At 38.8% G+C, this 21,191-nt stretch overlaps 1 protein-coding gene across 4 annotated transcripts in view; it reads left to right on the top strand.

The window, feature by feature from the left end:
- FOCAD (focadhesin) overlaps window positions 1-21,191 on the top strand; it is a 334,210-nt gene that overhangs the window by 42,240 nt on the left and 270,779 nt on the right. For all 4 annotated transcript variants that reach the window (XM_066257344.1, XM_066257347.1, XM_066257346.1 and 1 more), the window contains exons 3-4: window positions 260-334; window positions 3,496-3,650. In XM_066257344.1, the coding sequence (XP_066113441.1) occupies window positions 260-334; window positions 3,496-3,650 (230 nt within the window). The remainder of the gene's footprint in view (window positions 1-259; window positions 335-3,495; window positions 3,651-21,191) is intronic.

The raw sequence follows: 21,191 nt of genomic DNA on the forward strand, positions 1-21,191 counted from the left end.
TGTCTGTCTGTCCCTGTCTATCCCTCACTCTGACTCTCTCTCTCTGTCTCTGTAAAAAAAAAAAAAAAAAAAAAAAAAAGAAAGAAAAATTATGTATGTGGACTGCCTTCTATATAGCCCATACTCAGTGAGTTGGAATTTTATTACCAATTGATTGTCATACTCATATCAACTAGTATTCATATTAGTTACCTTCAAGTGCACTATTTGGAGAAAACTTCTGAGGAAATGTATTCATTATTTATTTATTTATTTTTAGGCTGTGGGTCATCTTATTGCTGCAGTCCTGAAGGAAAATGGTTGTCCAGAAAAGATCCATCAGTCCACAAACCAGGTCTGTGTAACTCTGTGCTGCAGGGCTGGTCAGGTGTGGCTGCCAGCTGGCCCACACACGCACTTCTGTTTCCCTCCCTGCTCAGGTTGCTGCAGAAGGAATTGGGAACTGTGAGCAGTTAGTTTACTGTCTTTTATTTACTTGTTTGCATGTTTTTCTTCCAAATAATTTAAAAAATTAAAATTTATGACAATAGACTTCAAGAATAAGATATGGAAGAGATATGGAGGGGATAAAGGGAGCATTTTTAGGATTATTAATGAAACATAATGGGTGGACTGATAGTGGGCATGCTTTAGAGAAGGTTGATAGGGAACAGTTTTATTTACTAGAGAAAGTAAAGCTAGTGGCTGTATTTGGCTGTAGGAGATTTTTCAGGCTGTAGATGACCCCATGTGTGAAAAAGTCCTGCATTGACATTTGGAATTGGAGGAATAGTTTTTGTACCTTCAATAAGTCAGGTGAATGCTAAGTCTGAAGCAATGCCAGCTTACTGAGATCTGTATCACTTGGGCTTTGGTTCACCAGAGTTGTGTATTTTTTTTTTTTTTTTTCCATTTTTCTGAAGCTGGAAACAGGGAGAGACAGTCAGACAGACTCCCGCATGCGCCCGACCGGGATCCACCCGGCACGCCCACCAGGGGCGACGCTCTGCCCACCAGGGGGCGATGCTCTGCCCATCCTGGGCGTCGCCATGTTGCGACCAGAGCCACTCTAGCGCCTGGGGCAGAGGCCACAGAGCCATCCCCAGCGCCCGGGCCATCTTTGCTCCAATGGAGCCTTGGCTGCGGGAGGGGACGAGAGAGACAGAGAGGAAAGCGCGGCGGAGGGGTGGAGAAGCAAATGGGCGCTTCTCCTGTGTGCCCTGGACGGGAATCGAACCCGGGTCCTCCGCTCGCTAGGCCGACGCTCTACCGCTGAGCCAACCGGCCAGGGCTCTCAGAGTTGTGTATTTTGACAAGCTGGTTGGAAATTCTACTTAAGTAGGTGCTCTAAGTAAACTCTATAGAGAATACAGATGACGGCAGTGAGGTTTAATTTTTCCACAGAAGAACAAATCGATTTCCTTATATTTGACCACATTTCTTTATCGCTTCTGCTGACACACTGAAAGAAGTGTAGGGGTATAGTCACTAATTGGCATTTATGTAGTCACATAAATTTGGTTTTCTGAGAACCCTGATTTTAATTCCACCTATAATCATATTATGTACTCTGACAAGATCTAGTGGTTTTACTTAAACTGTCAGGATTTATTGAATGTCAACCCCTATAACCAAATATTTCCTCTTTCATTGATAACTGAATGCTTGCTTCTATGAGAACACAGTATTACCTGAAGGGACAGCTATTTATTTATTTATTTTATTTCTCTGGCTTAGTAATAGAGTAATGACATTTAGAACCCTTTGACATTATTTATACAAGTGAATAAAATTTCCTTCTGAATAGAAGTAATGGAATATAAATGTTACTTTCCTACAGTGACTTTTAACTGTATTTTTCTGTTATAGTGGGAGCCTATAATTTAAAAAACCCTTAGAGCCAGCAATAGTAGGAAAATAGACACAATAAGATGTTGATTTTGTTCTTTTAGTTATTCTTTGGGAGCTGGGAATTTTTATTTTTTTTCTCCGAATTATATATTTTCTCAATAAATTATTGGGGGATAGAAGGGAAGGAAAAATAGTTCCATTATGTGTCCTTTTTTTTTTTTTTTTTTTTTGTATTTTTCTGAAGCTGGAAATGGGGAGAGACAGTCAGACAGATTCCTGCATGCGCCCGACCGGGATCCACCCGGCACGCCCACCAGGGGGCGATGCTCTGCCCACCAGGGGGCGACGCTCTGCCCCTCTGGGGCGTCGCTCTGCCGAGACCAGAGCCACTCTAGCGCCTGGGGTAGAGGCCAAGGAGCCATCCCCAGCGCCCGGGCTATCTGCTCCAGTGGAGCCCTGGCTGCGGGAGGGGAAGAGAGAGACAGAGAGGGAGGAGGGGGTGGGGGTGGAGAAGCAAATGGGTGCTTCTCCTATGTGCCCTGGCCGGGAATCGAACCCGGGTCCCCCACACGCCAGGCCGATGCTCCACCACTGAGCCAACCGGCCAGGGCCCATTATGTGTTTTTAAAAAAGCCCAGCCCTGGCTGGATATTTCAGTTGGTTGGAGTGTCATCCTGTTGCACAAAGGTTGTGGGTTCAATCCCTGGTCAGGGCACATGCAGGAACAGATTGATGTGTCTGTCTCTCTCTCTCTTTCTCCCCTCCCCCTTTCCCCTCTCTCTAAATTCAATAAATAAAATTTTTTTGAAAGCCCCAAACCAAAAAAATCTTCAAACTGTTTGTAAATGTAAGTAGATTTAACCCTTACTACATTTAAATACGGGTTTATCATTAATAGCGAACTTTTCTTTTTGGTGAGGGAAATCATGGGTTCCTGAGAAAGTTATGAAAGCACCTCTGCTTTTACAGGATTATTCAAAATGAAGAACTTATATGCCCTTCCAGTGCTTTTCTATGAAAGATGACGGATTCATGGTGTGAGGGGTGAAAAAAGTCACCATCTCTTTCTCAGGCAAAATAGTTATTATAGGCCTTTATTGGTAGCCATGGAACCAGTAGCTTGCTGATAGCCTGTCACTACTTCTCTTTTTCCTTGGGGCCCACAGGGGCAGGGACATTGTATGTTTGTGGGGGAGGTATGTGTGGGTGATAGAGATAAGTGGTAGGAGAGCAGAAACATTTTCTGAAAATGGTATTGCCATTGAGGGTTTGAAGCATAGGTATGATGTGGAGTTCAACTTAGACTAACTGATCTGCTGATAATGTTGACATCTGGTTAAAGAGCTTGGGTTAGCACTGTGCTAGAGCCAAGTCTTAGTTTCGATCCCCTATTCTGTTGTGTTGCTTGAGGTCAAGGTCAGGCCATATCAGCTGGCAGCCAGGCTTATTTTGCAGCAAATACACCAGATGACACAGAGTTGCTATATCAGAACACATCTATTACCTCTCTTGGAAAGCCAACTTAAGTTTATTCTACAAATGCTGTGACAAGGGCATCACCTTTGTATGGGAGAGCTAGCTTACTGTGAACGAATTATGTGACTGGGGGTGTGTCTGCATTTGCTGCTCGTTCAAAGTGTCTTCTAACCACTGGTTCTGTTTCAGACCCCTGCTCTGAGCCTGCTGTGGGAGAAGTGCTGCAGTGAGAACGTAGTGGTCCGCACAGCCTGCTGTGAGGGGCTGGTGGCTCTGGTTGCTCAGGATCAGGCAGAGTTCAGCTACGTTCTCAATGGGATACTCAACCTGATTCCATCTTCCAGGTACTCTTCATGTTTGATCTGTTAACAATTTAAGTTTTTAGAAAAAAAATCATTATTTTTCATTAAGGGTCAACTTTTTCCCTACTTTTTTTTAAACTGGACTTATCAGAGTGACATTAGTCAACAAAACCATAACATTGCCATTTGTTTTTCTTTCTCTTAAAATGTCTTGAGGTTTATATTTCGTATGTGATGAGAACATGCTAGATTAAACTATACTTTTGGAATTTGTGGGCATGTGCTGTAATAAAGGTTTAGGGCTCTGCTTAAATTGTCATTGTCCCTTTTTTTATAATGAAGAAAATGGCTAAGTGGTTTAGAATTCACAATTGCTGTACAGATTCCTGACTTACTTTATGAAAGAAGGTTACCCATATGCAATACTTTTACAATGGTAAAATTTATACACTATTTAAAATACTTGGGCATAGTATATGTATTAGAAAATAATAGCGCCTGACCAGGTGGTGGCACAATGGATAGTGTCGACCTGGGATGCTGAAGACTCAGGTTTGAAACACTGAGGTTTGAAACAGTGAGGTCACCAGCTTGAGTGAGGGCCCACTGGCTTGAGTGCAGGGTCACCGGCCTGAGCGTGGAATCATAGGCATGACCCATGATTTCTGGCTTGAGCCCATAGGTTACTGGTGTGAAGCCAAGGTCTCTGGCTTGAGCAAGGAGTCACTGGCTCAGCTGGAGCCCCCTGGTCAAGGCATGTATGAGAAATCAATCAATGAACAACTAAAGTGCCGCAACTATGGGTTGATGCTTCTCATCTCTCTCCCTTCCTGCCTATCTGTCTGTCCCTGTCTCTCTCTCTCTCTCTTTGTAAAAAATAAAAATAAAAAATTCCATGGCTAAAAAATGTTTTCCAGGAAGACCAAGGCACAAATATTACACAGACTTAAGTATAGCATATTTTGAATAATTAATGGACAATATAAAAGTATAACTTGGAGATTATTTCTTAACATACATAAAGTGCTTTCTAATTTTTCTAGCTATATTATATTCTATTGTATGAATGTGCCATAATTTACCAATTTCCTATTGTATTCAATTATTTGCAAGTATAGGCAATGCTTCAATGAGTAACATAATCTTACATATATAGGTGCCCATTAGTTTTCAGAGGTCTTTGGAAATATGGCTGATATAGAAGAAAACCTTGAATGTATACTATAGTATGCTAATATAGAAATTTTAATGAATGAAGTGTCCTGGATAAAATTTTTTTTTTAATTAAAAACTTTTTTTTTATGTAATAGGAGAAGGGAGTTAGACTCTTACAAGCACCCTGACTGGGGGCCACCTAGCAACCCTCATCTTGGGCTGATGCTCAAATCAACAGATATTTTTAGAGCCTGAGGTTGACCCTTGGGATCCACAAGCTATCGTCAGTGCCAGTGGAGCTCAACCAATCAAGCCATTGGCTAAGGGAGGAGAAGGAGAGAAAGGGGAGAGGGAGGGAGAGAGAAACAGATGATCACTTCTCCTGTGTGCCCTGACAAGATTGAACCCAGGATGTCTGCATGCCAGATGGATGCGCTGTCCACTGAGCAAACCAGCTAGGGCCTGGAGAAAAATTTCTTTTACAAACGTTTCTTATCTGAGAATGTTCATGTTGTCTAAACTGTTAGCCACAGGGAGATGGTGACAGAATAGACCCTGAAGCTAACCAGTTTAATTTTTGAGCCAATTTGACCATGTAATGTGTTATATAAGTACCGAGTTTTTCTTATTGTTGCAATAGAAGTAGTAAATATGTGTGAAGAATTTTCTTCATTTGGTTTTTTTTGAAGTAGCAGAGCTGTGTGGTTTGTAGAGATTACAAAGAATATGTGTATTATCTTTTTTTTTTTTAAAGCAAAATGAGAATTAAATTTAAGAAATTAAACTAAATTTAATGAGAAACAGAAGATCCAAATAGCTTCCTCCTCCAAATGTTGCTCAGAGAATCATTTGAGGCAGAAAACCATCTTTATTTTTGGGATTTAAAAGTAGGAATGACTTTGTCACTTGCTATGCCTCTTGGCTGAGATATTTTGGACCTTCAGTTTCCATTATTCAAATTTCTACATGTCTCTGAAAGTCTAATCTTAAAATATAGGACTTTCGGAATCTAGAGGCATCTTCGGAATAGAGCCTTTCTGTTTTGATGTAGAAAATAATCCCAGAATTATTTTTTCATTTTGCCTACCTACAGACCTAACATCTTTCGGGAATATGGAGATAAAATGAGAGAGCACATGTGGGGTTGGGGGGTGGGAGAGAGAGAGAGCGGTGGTGGGAAGCAGCCTTCTGTGGAATATATATTTAGAGAATGTAGCAGTTTCGGGATCTTTCTTAGGATGGTAGTAAATGTTGAAAGCTGCAAGGACAGATGGAAGGAAAACTTGGTGAGATCATCCTAACTTTATAACCTGCCCCTTAGCCCTTTGCGAGTCTAGTCTGTAAATTTCTCTTGGAACATGTATGGAAGTCACCCCTGCCCCCACCACCGCCTCAAATCTAACCCACATTGTATAGTCTAACTTTAAAAAAGACTTGACATTTGCAGTGCTCTGGTTGTCTGAACTTCAGGGCGTGGCTGGGAAAGTGTCTGGCTCTGTTTGAGAGACTGGTCCCATCAAAGGAATAGTTTGATGTCCAAGAGTGTTCTTGGTTCAAAGCTGAGGTAACATGAAACAACTGTAAACTAGTTTTTATAGCTTCTGTAAACAAAGAAATGGATTTAAGAGGTCAAAAATGTTCTTTTAATCAGTAAGGAAATTTTGGGGAAAAATTCCTGGGAGGGGGATGAAGGAAAGAAGGGGAACACAAAGGCAATACAGTAAGGAAATCATTATCACCAGTTAAATGTGAATTTTGAAATTAAACAAAAGTGAAATTAAAGTGAATGACACAAAGTAGCATATAGTTTTCTTTTCCTGCTTGTTTTAAGTTTAACTAGTTTTTTGTTTGGTTTGTTTGTTTTTATATTAAGTTTATCCTAAGATAAAGATTCCCAAAGCAAGGAATTTACTCATTTTTTCTTAGATTTCTCGCCCCCTTAACTATGTTACTGTTCTAGAAGGCTGATGCAGCCATTGTTATAGTTGCTTAGTAACGGGACTGTGAATAAAAACGATACTGTCCTGTGGAACCAGGTATTCAGTTTTCGATATTGAGATGTCATGACAGCCTGTAATTTCAGTTTAACTGCTTCTCCAACCTCCCCACCCCTTCTTTTAAAAATGTGTTTGGTGAATCGGTTATGCTCTAGATAAACTAGGCTACACTTGATTTGTGTGCCTTTTGTGCTTTCACACAGGAAAGAGACCTGCAATTTATGTATTTGGGAAAATAAATTGTAATAAGGTGTGAGAGATTAATGTCTATTTTCTGAGGTACCTAAAGTCTACTTTTTAGTGAAATTCTGCACAGGGTATTTATTAAAAATGCCCATAGTGGGTCATTTTTAATGACCTGATTAAAGCTGTTGGAGTCAGTGAGTTCTTGATCATGGATTGATGAAGTTCAATTTGGTTAAAAAATGATTCAGAGAACTATTTGGAATTAAGATTTAGAGTAATTTAATGAGAAAAATCTTGTCTCTCAGGGTCTTCTCTTGTATTGATGACCCTGTTACTTGGGACACCTGATTGCTTTGTTATCATGTAGGACATGGCTAGCAAATAAGGAGGAATTGTGTTTATATCTTGTATTCTTGAGGCTTTTCTGCATTATTTAGCTTCCTTCTCTTTATTTTATTTGTCAGGAGAAGAACCAAGGAAGAATACTTTTATGAGGTTTTCTCCAAGGTGTCTTCTAAGAAAGAAAGTTAGTGTGCTTTGATCTATAGCTAGGGGTGTCAGAGCATTGTTCATGAACTAAGATAGTTTCGGGGCTTAAATCTACATTGGTATCATTCTCACTTAACTCTTACCTTCGAGTGGCAGACTTACTAGAGCATGTCTATTTTTCTCTTTTCTTTTAAATATTCCTTTAAGTTGTTTAGTTTGTTTCCAGATGTTCTTTTTTCCTTTTATCCAATCCTTTTTCTTTCACTAAAATCCCAGAATCTCTCTTAAATTGCAGCTCATAACCAGGAAAGTAATTCCAGCCACTTTTCTTGTCTAGGACATTCTGCCCTATTTCTCTAAGTTAGTTGATCTGGTTGAAGGCTTTGTTTGTCCCTGAAATCTTCCAGTCACATGTTTATGCTAAGATGTTTCTAGGTGATTTAAGGAAATTAACCACTCAACATGTGATTTTTATAACGAAAAATGCTTCAGAAGAGATCAGACTGTTTTCTGATACTATGAGACAAATGAGGACACAGAACTTGCCATGCACAGCTCAGTAGCATTACCGCTCTGAAATGTTTTTTAAAGAAGCATTATTTTCTGTCATTTATTCAAGCATGGGCTCCTCAGAACTGATTTTTTGTTCTTTTTGTTTTGTTTTGTTTTCTTATTTCCTCCCTCTCTTTCTGACTCTCTTCTCATCTAATTCTTCTAATAAGTTTAGAAAATGATTTGATCATTAATCTAGTGTTTATCATTCTTTAATTTGCTGGTGACTTACTCTGCTTAAGGCTGACCAGTTTGTTCCCTTGACACCTAAGGATGCCCCATTTTGGGATGTGTGTGTCTTCTCTTCAACTTCTTCTTTTTCTTTTTTTTAATTTTATTTATTCATTTTAGAGAGGAGAGAGAAAGGGGGAGAGAGAGACAGAGAGGGAGAGAGAGACAGAGAGAAGGTGGGGAGGAGCTGGAAGCATCAACTCCCATATGTGCCTTGACCAGGCAAGCCCAGGGTTTTGAACCAGCGACCTCAGCATTTCCAGGTCGATGCTTTATCCACTGTGCCACCACAGGTCAGGCGTCTTCAACCTTCTTATTTTCATCCCTGGCCAAAAATTAGTATGAGTACTTCCTGTACCTCACATTTGGAATGTCTTGAGGCAAAAAACTGGGAATCATTTGTGGTCTTTTCAAAAGGAGACTGAAATACATGAGCAGTGCTTAATGTTGTTAACAAATGAACCCCAAACAAAGGAAACCTGATGCACATTATTTGTATGCACAGTAGCAGTTGTGCTATATTTATCTAGAGAAGAGCACTTTTCCTGGGTGGTTTTAATTAGCATAGTTTGTATAGCCTGACCAAAAATTTTTTTCTTTTCTGTTTTATTTTTATATTTTTGAAATACTCAACATCATTATTGACACACACACTCCCTCTTATGAATATCTGGGTGTTGGCTTTTATGCCCACTGAAAATTGAGGTTTGCGTTGTCTTTTGCCGCTGTGTTTATGGCCCTGGTCTGACGTTTCCTTCGCTCTTTCTCAGAGGGTTCTTGAGGCAGTCCAGCTCTCCTTGGCGCCCACCCCAGGAAAGACTGCTTACCTTGATCTTTCCTAAAGGGCTTTTGGCAGCAGGTTTCTGAGTGTGTTAGGACTCATTGGGTGACAATTTACAGAAACTACTTGAATGAGTTTGAGCATAAAAGGGCGATTTTTACTTCTTTTGATAAAGAGGTGTCCCATAAGACCCAAGAACAGGGATGCACCTGGGCCTTAGAAACAAATTGGATACAGGCAGTGTCTCTTCTCTATTGCAGCTGACTTTCTTTGCACAGGCCACCGCCTGCTCCTGGGTTAACATCTCTTATGTGTAGAAGACAGCCAGACTGAGGTTGGAATTTCTTGGTCACAATTAAAGATTTCCAAGGCTAGAACCCAGAATGTATGAGGGCCAGTCAGCTCTGCCAGGGGCTGTGTGTTAGTTTCCTAGAGTTGCTGTGACAGATGACCACAAACCTGGTGCCTTAAACAACAGAAAATGATTATTTCACAATTCTGGAGGCTGGGAGTCCACAACCAAGATGTTAGCAGGGTCAGTTGTTCTGGCTGTATGAATCTGTTCTACTGGCTCTCCTAGGTCTGATGGCTGCCAGCAACCTGTGGTGCCCCTTGGCTTGTGGCCGCGTATCTCGAACCTCCTGCCTCTCTTTTCATGACGTTCTTCTCTGTGTGTCTTTGCATCTCAAATTTCTTTCCTTTCTCTTATGAGAATACCAATTATTGGATTTAAGGCTTACCCAGAATGATCTCACCATGAGATCCTTAACTTAATTATATCCAAATGAAGTCATAGTCACAGGTACCAGGGGTTAGGGCTAGTATGTATCATTTTGGGGACATAATTTAACTCTCTATAGGCTATATCTTTCTTGTGTGAACATATGTGTGCTAGGCTTCCTTATATAGTAATTATATAAATAGGGAAGGAGAGGTAATTCCCAAAACAGAGAGGAGACTGGGAAACTATTCTCGAAGAGTCTTTTCTGCACTGGGACTGAACTTGGGGGAAAGCCAGGACTTCGGACATAGGTATCTCTCAGCCTCTCAGTTCAGCGCAAGCTTTGAAACATAATGGTGCTTAAGTATGAGTGACTAATACTAAATCGGTATTGTTCTGACAGGGAGAGAGGGAGGAGAGATTGAGTGTATGGAGATTTATTGTCAAAGATAATATACTAGTTTTACTGTGATGGCAAGATGCCACCATGTTTTTTATCATCGTTTTTGTCATCATCATCATCATCATCATCATCATACTCATATTTTGGAATCTTTTTTTTTGAAACTAAATTATCTCTCTAAGCAGCAATAATGTTAGAAACAGCCATTGCCTTGGTTGCCAGGACAAGGGAGATAAAGGAAGGAAATAATACCTTGGAGAATGATATATAAAAAAAACAACAACAATCAAGAACATTTTGATGTGTAGATGGTGTTACATTGGGTTGTACACCTGAAACCTGTGTGGTTTGGCGAACCATATCATCTCAATAAATTAAAAAAAAAGAAAATTTTGGAAAAAATTGATATTACAAAGAGGAACTTTTCCTATGATTTTTAAAAATCTTTATGGAGATTTTCAAAAGTAAGTAGACTAGTGTTATGAACCCTCCTGTTTCTGTCAGCCCAACAAGTCCTGCTCCCTCCATAACTCCATCCACTTCCATCCTGCCCATATTCCTTTAGAGAAAATCCTAGACATTATCTGATTTCTTCTATAGATATTTAAGTATATAGCTCTTTAAAAAAATACATAATAGTAATGATATTGTTATACTTAGATATACATGTGTGTATTCTTAATTTTTTAATGTCTAGTCACTCTTCAGGTTTCTAGTTCATAATATTTTTTTATAATTTGTTTAAATGACCATCTGAATAAGAATTAGTTGTTGCCTGACCAGATGGTGGGCACAGTAGATAGAGCATCGGACTGGGATGCAGAGGACCCAGGTTTGAAACCTCGAGGTCACTGGCTTGAGCACGGGCTTGCTGGCTTGAGTGTGGGATCATAGACATGACTCCATGGTTGCTGGCTGGAAGCCCAAGATCGCTGGCTTGAGCAAGGGGTCACTAGCTCTGCTGTAGCTCCCCCCACCATCAAGGCACATATGAGAAAGCATTCAATGAATAACTAAGGAGCTGCAATGAAGCATTGATCCTTCTCATCTCTCTCCCTTCCTGTCTGTCCCTCTCTGTTTCTTTCTCTATTTCTGTCACAAAAAGAAAAAAAAAGGATTATTATATTGTTTACATCTTTTTTTAAGTTTATTTTTTATTTTAGATAGAGAGGAATAGGGTGGGAGCATCAGCTTTGCTGTTCTATTTATTTATTGGTTGATTCTTGTATATGCCTTGATCAGGGATTGAACCCTTATCCTTGGCATATTGAAAGGACATTCTAACCTAGTGTTTTTCAACCACCAGTCCACTGGTCCACCAGAAATTTTGTGCTGGTTTGTGAATGAGTTAAACACCCTGATGTATGAAGATTATAGACCCAATGATCATAGTTGAATTTGCTCATGCTCCCAGTGATATCTGTCTTAGTGGTCCTTGAAATAATTCTATTTTCACCAGTCTCCAAGTGTAAAAAGGTTGAAAACCACTGATTTAACCAACTGAGATAACTAGCCAGGGCCCACATCTCTTTTATCTGTAGGATCTGCCCCTCACATTTATTTCTTTCTGTCTTTTGTCTCTCTTTTTCCTTATAATTTATTGAAGAAACTTGGTTTGCGGTGATTTCCGCAGTGTGGATTTTGCTGATTATATCCTCATGTGGTTTAACTTCTCTCTATTTCCTGTACATTGAAAATTTGCTTCTAGAAACATGATGATATATAAGTTAAGTTTTTGTTGTTGTTTGGGTAGATGTCGGGAGAGGGAAGACTTCTTCATTGTTGGTAATGTGTTCTTCCATCAGGAGGCACATGATATCCAGTTGTTAACTGTTGATGCTCAGTGGTTTGATTCATTAATTCACTAGGAGATTCAAATTGGTGTTCTAATTCTATTTTTTGTTGTTCTCATTACCTAAAATACTACTATGAAGAGAACCTTACTCATACCTAATGATTAATTATTAGTACAGTTTGTATAGCAAAGGTAGGCTATATATTGAATTCTTTTCTCTTTATTTACTAAACTTCAAAATAATCATTAGTTTTTTTTTAAATTTTTTAATTTTTTTATAGATACAGAGAGTCAGAGAGAGGGATAGACAGGGACAGACAGGAACGGAGAGATGAGAAGCATCAATCATTAGTTTTCTGTTGCGTGTTGCGACACCTTAGTTGTTCATTGATTGCTTTCTCATATGTGCCTTGACCACGGGCCTTCAGCAGACCGAGTAACCCCTTGCTTGAGCCAGCGACCCTGAGTCCAAGCTTGTGAGCTTTGCTCAAACCAGATGAGCCCGTGCTCAAGCTGGCGACCTCGGGGTCTCGAACCTGGGTCCTCTGCATCCCCGTCTGATACTCTATCCACTGCACCACCGCCTAGTCAGGCTAATCATTAGTTTTTTATTAGCATAGTCCATCTTTTTTTTTTAATTGATTTTAATTTGTTGTGTTTACATAGATTCAAGTGTCCCACCAAATACATCCCCCCTACTCCAGTATTTCCCTCAACATCCCTCTTGCCCCCTCCCCCTTCCCTCCAGGATTTGTTTTTCTGCTCTCTATAATACTGTGTTATGTATATATAATTTCACCAATCTCTTTCCATTCTCTGATTCCATCCTCTCATCCTTTTCCCCTCTGTCCTCTTTCCCTCTAGTCCCTTTGATCCTGCCTCTGCCTCTATTCCATTCCTCAGTTCACTCAAATGAGTGAGGTCATATGATATTTTTCATTCTCTGCCCGGCTTATTTCACTTAACATAATAGTTTCCAGGTCCAGCTATGTTGTTGCAAAAGATAAGATTTCCTTCTTTTTCATGGCTGCATAGTATTCCATTGTGTGTATGTACCAGTACTTTTTAATCCATTTGTCCACTGACTGACACTTGGGCTGTTTCCAGATCTTGGCTATTGTAAACAATGCTGCCATAAACATGGGGGTGCATTTTTTCTTTTGAATCAGTGATTTGGGGTTCTTAGGATATATTTCTAAAAGTGGGATGGCTGGATCAAAAGGCAGTACCATTTTTAATTTTTTGAAGAATCTCCATACTGTTTTCCACAGTGACTACACCAGTCTGCATTCCCACCAGCAGTGCAGGAGGGTTCCCTTTTCTCCACATCCTCGCCAGCACTTATTCTGTGTTGTTTTGTTGATGAGCGCCATTCTGACTGGTGTGAGGTGATATCTCATTGTAGTTTTAATTTGCATTTCTCTAATGATTAGTGATGTTGAGCATTTTTTCATATGCCTACTCTACCATCTGTATGTCCTCTTTGGAAAAGTGTCTATTCATTTCTTTTGCCCATTTTTGATTGGATTGTTTATCTTCCTGGTGTTGAGTTTTACAAGTTCTTTATAAATTTTGGTTATTAACCCCTTATCAGGCATATTGTTAAATATGTTCTCCCATTGTATGGGTTGTCTTTTTATTTTGTTCATATTGTCTTTAGCTGTAGCATATTCAGTCTTGACCAATTCGATTTTATTTTTCAAAGAATTATAATGAGCCTGGCCAGGTGGTACACAGCATCAACTGGAGACGCAAGGACTCAGGTTCGAAACTCTGAGCTTGCCAGCGCTCCCTTGGGCTCTTCTGGCTTCAGCACATGCTCACCAGCTTGAGCGCAGGGTCGCCCTCTTGAGCATGGGATCATCAGCATGATCTCTGGTTGCAGGCTTGAGCCCAAAAGTCTCTGGCTTGAAGCTCAAAGTCACTGACTTGAGTCCAAGGTGGCTGGCTTGAGCAAGGAGTCACTGGCTTGGCTGGAGCCCTTCGGTCAAAGCACATATGAGAAGCAGTCAATGAAGAACTAAGGTGCCACAACTTCAGAATTGATGTTTCTTATCTCTCTCCCTTCCTGTCTGTCTGTCTTTCTCACTTAAAAAAAAAAAAAGAATTATAATGAGTTCATGGATTTAAACATAATTGATGTATTTTAGTCCTCTTTTCTCTTTTTAAAATTATTTTTTAGACTATCTTTTCACTGTTTTGAGTGAGTTTGTTTTGGACTCATGTTTTAGATAGCAGTTTAAAAGAGGGAGAGAGAACCTGACCAGGCAGTGGAGCAGTGGAGAGAGCGTCAGACTGGGATGCCAAAGACCCAGGTTTGAGACCCAGAGGTCGCCAGCTTGAACGTGGGCTCATCTGGTTTGAGCAAAAGCTCACCAACTTGGACCCAAGGTTGCTGGCTTGAGCAAGGGATTACTCAGTCTGCTGAAGGCCCACGGTCAAGGCACATATGAGAAAGCAATCAATGAACAACTAAGGTGTCTCAATGCGCAATGAAAAACTAATGATTGATGCTTCTCATCTCTCCGTTCCTGTCTGTCTATCCCTGTCTATCCCTCTCTCTGACTCTCTCTCTGTCTCTGTTAAAAAAAATAAATAAATAAAAGAGGGAGAGAGAAGGAGGTGTTGAGATAGAGAAATTTAAGTAGTTTGAAAAGTCCTATTGCTATGTAATAATTTTCATATGTAACATGATTTAAGAGGAAAAGAAAATAGCATCTTCCAAAAAGTACTTCTTGCAGCTGCTCTGATCTTTAGTCACAGGAACTATTTAGGAGTTAATTTTTAGTGTGGTGAATTTAGCTGCATGTTGGGCAGTTGTCACCACAGTAGTTAAATCTTTATTTACCATCCTAAATATTTATCTTTTGTTTTAATTATTTTATTGGGAGTTTTAAGTTGTTTCTAGTGTTGTAAGTACATGGATTGAGATTTATTAAAAAAAAAACTCAGAGGGGAAACCACCCACCTCTCTTTACCCAACAGGGTTAGGCATTTCATTGCTTCAAAATATAAAAGCATTTTATATTAGTTTTATCTTACTAGTATTTATAATGCCCTCATTTGCTAACTGTGCAATTTCTAAAATGAAAGTCCCATAACCACAGCTAGTAATGCCATTTATATTTTTAGCATTAATAAACTAACAAATTTTAATAATTAAGATATCAGATACTATAATTTTAATGTGCATATGTAATATCCTATAATAGTAGGTCTAGAAATTACCATCAGAGGTCACCTTTGCAGTCAAGCAAGACAGTACCTTAGCAGCCTTTCATCCATCTATGTATTTGTTAATTAAACATTTATTGATTATTTCCTATATACCTGTGTGAGATGCTGTGATATTGTGAGAAAAGCAGACATAGTCATTGTTCTCATGATGCTTTGCTTTAGAGGGAGAAATTGACATAATCATAGTTGTACAATTACATATTAAATGGCATTCTTATTTTTTCTTTTGTAAAATGGCATTCTTACTAATGGTTGTAGAGTATTCTATAATATGGATGCCATATTTTGAGTATATTAGGAAGCAAGTATATATGTTTTTATTTTTTTTGAAAAAAGATAAATGTAGTGTAAGATTTTCTTTTTTATGTGTTTATTTTTTTAAGGAAGGGTTTCTAGAGGTAGACTTTATGGGAAAAGAGGTATACGTAACCATTATAATAATTGTTAATACTTAACAATTTTTATAGATGCTGCCAAATTGCTGTTCATATAGCTTAATCAATTATAGTCAACATGGAAGTGCTTATTTCTTACCTGACCAGTGGCGACTCAGTGGATAGAGCGTCTACCTGGACGCTGACGTCCCAGGTTTAAAACCCTGAGGTTGCATGTTGAGTACGAACTCACCCATTTTGAGTGCAGGCTTACCAACTTGAGCATGAGTCACCAGCCCGAGTATGAGATCATGGCATGACCCCATGATTGCTGACTTGAGCCCAGAGGTCACTGACTTGGGCCCAAGATCGCTGGCTTGAGCAAAGGGTCACTGACTTGGCTGGAGCTCCCCTTCATGAAAGCACATATAAAACAATCAATGAATAGCTGCAACTTTGAGATGCTTCCCATTTCTTCCCCTTCCTGTCTATCTCTCTCTCTTTCTCCCCTCCAAAAAATAAGTGCTTATTTCTTCACCCACTCATCAACACTGGATTCTGTGAATCATAGTCTTTTGTTGATTTGCGAATCTATGTTCTCTGCTCATTTTTAAAAAATATATTTTATTTATTGATTTTAGAGAGAGAAGAGAGAGAGAAAGGAGGTGGGGTGGGGAGTGGGAAGCGTGGGGTGGGGAGTGGGAAGCATCAACTCATAGTATTTGCTTATTATATGTGCCTTGACCAGGCTAGCCTAAGCTTTCAGACTGGCAATCTCAGCATTCCAGGTTGATGCTCTATACACTGCACCATCACAGATCAGGAGATTGTATTTTTTTTTTAATTTAAATGTTCATTTATTGATTTGAGAGAGAGAGAGAAACATTGATTTGTTGTTCCACTTATTTATGCATTCATTGTTTGAGTCATGTATGTGCCTTGACCAAGAGTGAACCTGCAACCTTGCATATTGGTACAACACTCTGAACAACTGTAACCAACTGAACTACCCAGCCAGATTGTACCCAGAGGCTACAGATCACCTCTTTTGTTTTTTTGGCTTTTTCACATTTTCCTACCAATTCTCTTTTAACAATTGCTTTAATCTTTATAACGATATTTGAAAAATGTTAAAGACTTGATTGTGAGTTCTTTTGGTAATTACTTTGAAGCTTTTTGTGGTCTACATCGATTTCATCAAGTATTTCTTATGCTTTATCTTAAAAAAATAAAAGATTTATTAAGATATAATTTACATATTATGCAATCACCCTTTTAAAGTGTATAACTGTGGTTTTAGTATATTTACAAAACTGTGCAGTCATCATGCATTACGGAGAATTTTAACTGGAGAACTTTAAGAAAAAATTTCAGTGTTATGTCTGAAAATATTTCTTTTGTCTTTATACATTTGTTTGTCTCAGATTTTGGAGGGTGGGATTAGACTTACTATGTTATATAACCTTTTACTCATCATTCTACATACACTGCTTCATTCAGTGTTGCAAATGAGATTTCTGATGCCAAATTAGAAATTATATCATGTAATTGTCTTTATTTTATAGATTTCATATTAAAATTTAAGAGTCCATAGGATTTTCTTTTTATCTTTGGATTTGAGAAATTTCAGGGAATAATTTTTTCAGGTGTCTTGCAGAGTACTTGGTAATAACCCTTTCAGTTTGAAGACTTAAGTCCAGTGACATTTTCTTTTACCCTTTCTTTGACTTTTGCTTCTCCAATGGCTCTTTTCTTCTAATACATTATTTTGATTTTTAGTACTATTTAACTTATTATAACCTCCTCTGGCAGTCATACAGAATTTAATAAAAATGTTTAATTTTGTAAGAGCACATCTCAGGTGCAGTAACAATGGCTTAAAACAAGAGAAAAAGGGTTTGTGAGTAGAAATGAAAAATACTAGGTGTTAGGGTGAGTTTATAGTTAGTTTTAGGCATATTCCAGGCTTAATCATTTCATAAGCTGAATGATTAAACAGTAAAAAAATGTTACAACCTTTATGGTACAGTTACACATATTAGATTATCAGAACATTTTGAAAAAACAACCCAGAATTTTACTGATATACTTTTATTTATCCTTTAGAACAACTCAAATCCTGGGTTTATTATCATGATTCTAATTGTACAGATGAGGCTGTTGAGGCTTCTAGGTATTAAGTGGTTTGCCCAATATTCCATAGCTAATTAGAATTAAAGCAAGGATTTACATAAAAATTAATGTGAAATCATGCCTTTGAACCTACTTGAAATATTTAAATAATTTAGTTATTCAATTGAATTTAAGGGAAATGTGTTACTATTTGAATAGTTCTATATGTGATTTGATTGATACCATAGTTTTCAAAAATCGTAATCTATTCATGCTACACTTGTATTTAAAATACAGTAAGGACTCAGTTATTCACACAGTAAAATCTGGATCTGTAAGCAAGACTTAACTTATAGTTTAAAAAACTGAAGTTCATTTGTCAGCCTCATGGTTCTGTGACTATCTTGAAATTCAATGCAGACATGATGTTTGTGTGCTTTTCTCTGGGATTCTACTATTTTCATAAAGGGGTGGGTGGCCCACGTTGGTTAAAATTATAGGTCGTTTATCTGCCTCTCTAAAACTCTAGTCATATCACAAATCATTATAAAAGGAAAACCAATATAGTTTCATGTACAAAAAAGGATTATAGGCGTACTTTGTTTTATTGCGCTTCACAAATGTGATTTTTACAAATTAAATCTCCTCTACCAGCAATAAGATTATGATATGCTTTATTGTGATATTCACTTTATTGTGATGGTCTGTAACCAAACCCACAATATCTTTGAGATATGCCTGTATTTAATGAATCCATATTTATTGGGAGAAAGTCAGAAATTCAATTAATACTGATCATCTGAAATGAATTCCATTTAAACTAATCATTAGGCCCAGGAGAAGTGACCTTATGTGGTTACTAGGTGCATTCTGGATGTTCTCCAGCTTTGTATAAATGGAGTCATTTTAGCTTAAATCAGATGTTAGAGCTGATTTCCAGTTGCATCAACACTGAAGTCTAGAACACAAGGATACTTCTGAACATGTATTGACCCTTTCACCAATGCTAATCAGAGTCGGCCCTGTATGACAGGTCTCAGTCAGATACTGCAGTCTGGGAACTGATCACTCACTTGTGATGATGAGAATCTATCTGCTAAATGTAGCTACATACCTGAGATTTCATGGCCTATATAACATCTAGGCACTGGCCTGGGTCAGAGTTGTAGGGCTGTTTTTTTTTAATTTCAAGAACTACCTTTCAAAAAGCAAGACTGTAACCCTGAGGGCTAGTGAGTTAGCAGTAGCAAATTATATATTTGGAGGCGTCAGACTGTCCTGAAGCTCTGAGGAGCCCCTGTAAGCTCTGCCCTCCTGTGGCTGAGTCCAGACATTCACACCAAGGAGTAGGTTCTTAATAAACTGGTTATAATAAACTGGCTCTGGAACAATTATCATTTCCATGCAGAAGAATTCCCCTGTCTGTAAAAGAAAGTGAAGGGTTGAGAGGGGGAAAATGGCAGTGGAGTAAGCAGATGCACAGACACCCAGCTCTCATCACCAAACTGGAATACAAATCAATTTAGGAAAAATCAGCCTGAAAAACCAACTCTGGACTACAAGAACAGCTCTCAAAAACCAGGGAGCAAAGAAGAAGCCACAACAAACCTGGTAGAGAGCGCCTGAATCTTCCCTGCTTACAGGAACGGGGAGGGAGGGGGTTGAGGCTGAGAGCCCAGAGGGGATCTCACTCCAGGGAAAAGAGCAGAAAATACTACTCACAGCCACTTGCCTGGCGACCAGGGAGCAAGGTGTGTTGAAAGGACCAGCTTATCTTCCAAGTGGAAAGGGGAAAGAGAAGGACAGACTGTGAAGGGCAAAAGAATGCAGGATACAACCTAAAAAGCTGACTCATCCGTGCTGGAGGTGGCCATAGCTGGGGGAGGGACTGATCCTTCCACAAAACAAGGCTAAAGTGCTTCCGGATCACAGATCTCCAGAAATCTCTCCTGTTCCAATCAGCGAAACAAAACGCAGCTGAAAACAAGAAGTGGGGAGGAGGGGCAGTAACTCAGGTCTCCATGGAGATCTGAGATACACCTCCCCCTACTGAAGCTGAGAAAACACCCTGCCCCCAGAGAGATTAGTTGGAGGAAGAGGCCTTCAGAATCTCAGGTTATACCCACCGCATTCCTGGATACAGTTTCAAGGAAGCCCCCTGATGAAATCAGTAAACAAGACTATCATCTGTTAAGAAAACAAACAAATCAAGACTTCAAAGTGGCCCAAATCCTAAAGTGGGTTACAAATAATAGCTGATACCAACCCAAGAAGACCTAGAAATAATACAATTGAAAATTGGAGGCAGATAACACCAAGCCTAGACTCAACCAACTCTACAAACAAAACAACCAAACACAGATAATGGAAGACAAAGAAGTGCAATCCAAATGAAACCACAAGAGACACCTTCAGGAGATGAACTGAGTGATATAGAAATAATCAAACTTCCAGATGCAGAGTTCAAAATAATGATTGTAAGGATGCTTAGGGATCTTAGAACAACAATGGATGGTCATTATGAACACCTAAATAAAGAAATAGCAAGTACAAAAAAGGATATTGAAATACTAAAAAAGAATCAGTTGGAGATGACAAATACAAAATCAGAAATAAAGAACACAATGGAAGGAATTAAAAACAGAATGATAGAGCTGAGGATCGAATCAGCAAGTTGGAGGACTTCAATGAAGGCAAGAAAGCAGAGAAGAAAAAAGAAAAGAGACTCAAAAAGTCTGAGGAAACTCTTAGAGAGCTCTGTGACAACATGAAGAGAAATAACATTCGCATCATAGGGGTTTCTCGGGAAGACAAGAAAGAACAAGGGATAGAGACTTTGTTCAATCATATCATAGCTGAAAACTTCCCTCAATGAAGGCAGGAAAATATCTCACATGTTCAGGAAGCACAGAGAACTCCATTAAGGAGAAACCCAAAGATATCAACACCAAGACACATCATAATCAAAATACCAAAGCTAAGTGATAAAGAGAAAATATTAAAAGTTGCTAGACAAAAAAAGACTATCATCTACAAAGGAGCCCCCATAAGGATGACTTCTGACTTCTCAACAGAAACACTTGAGGCCAGAAGGGAATGGCAAGAAATATTCAAAGTAATGCAGAACAAGAACCTACAACCAAGACTACTTTATTCAGCAAGGCTATCATTTAAAATCGAAGGAGAAATTAAAAGCTTCTCAGACAAAAAACAACTCAAGGAATTCATTACAACCAAACCAGTGCTGCAGGAATTGTAGAGGGGCCTGTTGTAAACAGATCAAAGTGGGAAAAGAATATAGCAAAAAAGGAATACAGCTTTAAAGAATAAAATGGCAATGACCAACTACATATCAATAATAACCTTAAATGTAAATGGATTAAATGATCCAATCAAAAGACATAGGGTAGCTGCATGTATAAGAAAACAGGACCTGTACACATGCTGTCTACAAGAGACACACCTTAAAACAAAAGATGCACATAGATTGAAGGTAAAAGGATGGAAAAAACCATTTCATGCAAATGGAAATGAAAAAAAAGCTGGGGTA

Source organism: Saccopteryx bilineata, chromosome 2 (assembly GCF_036850765.1).
Source record: "Saccopteryx bilineata isolate mSacBil1 chromosome 2, mSacBil1_pri_phased_curated, whole genome shotgun sequence".
NCBI classification, from domain to species: Eukaryota; Metazoa; Chordata; class Mammalia; order Chiroptera; family Emballonuridae; genus Saccopteryx; species Saccopteryx bilineata.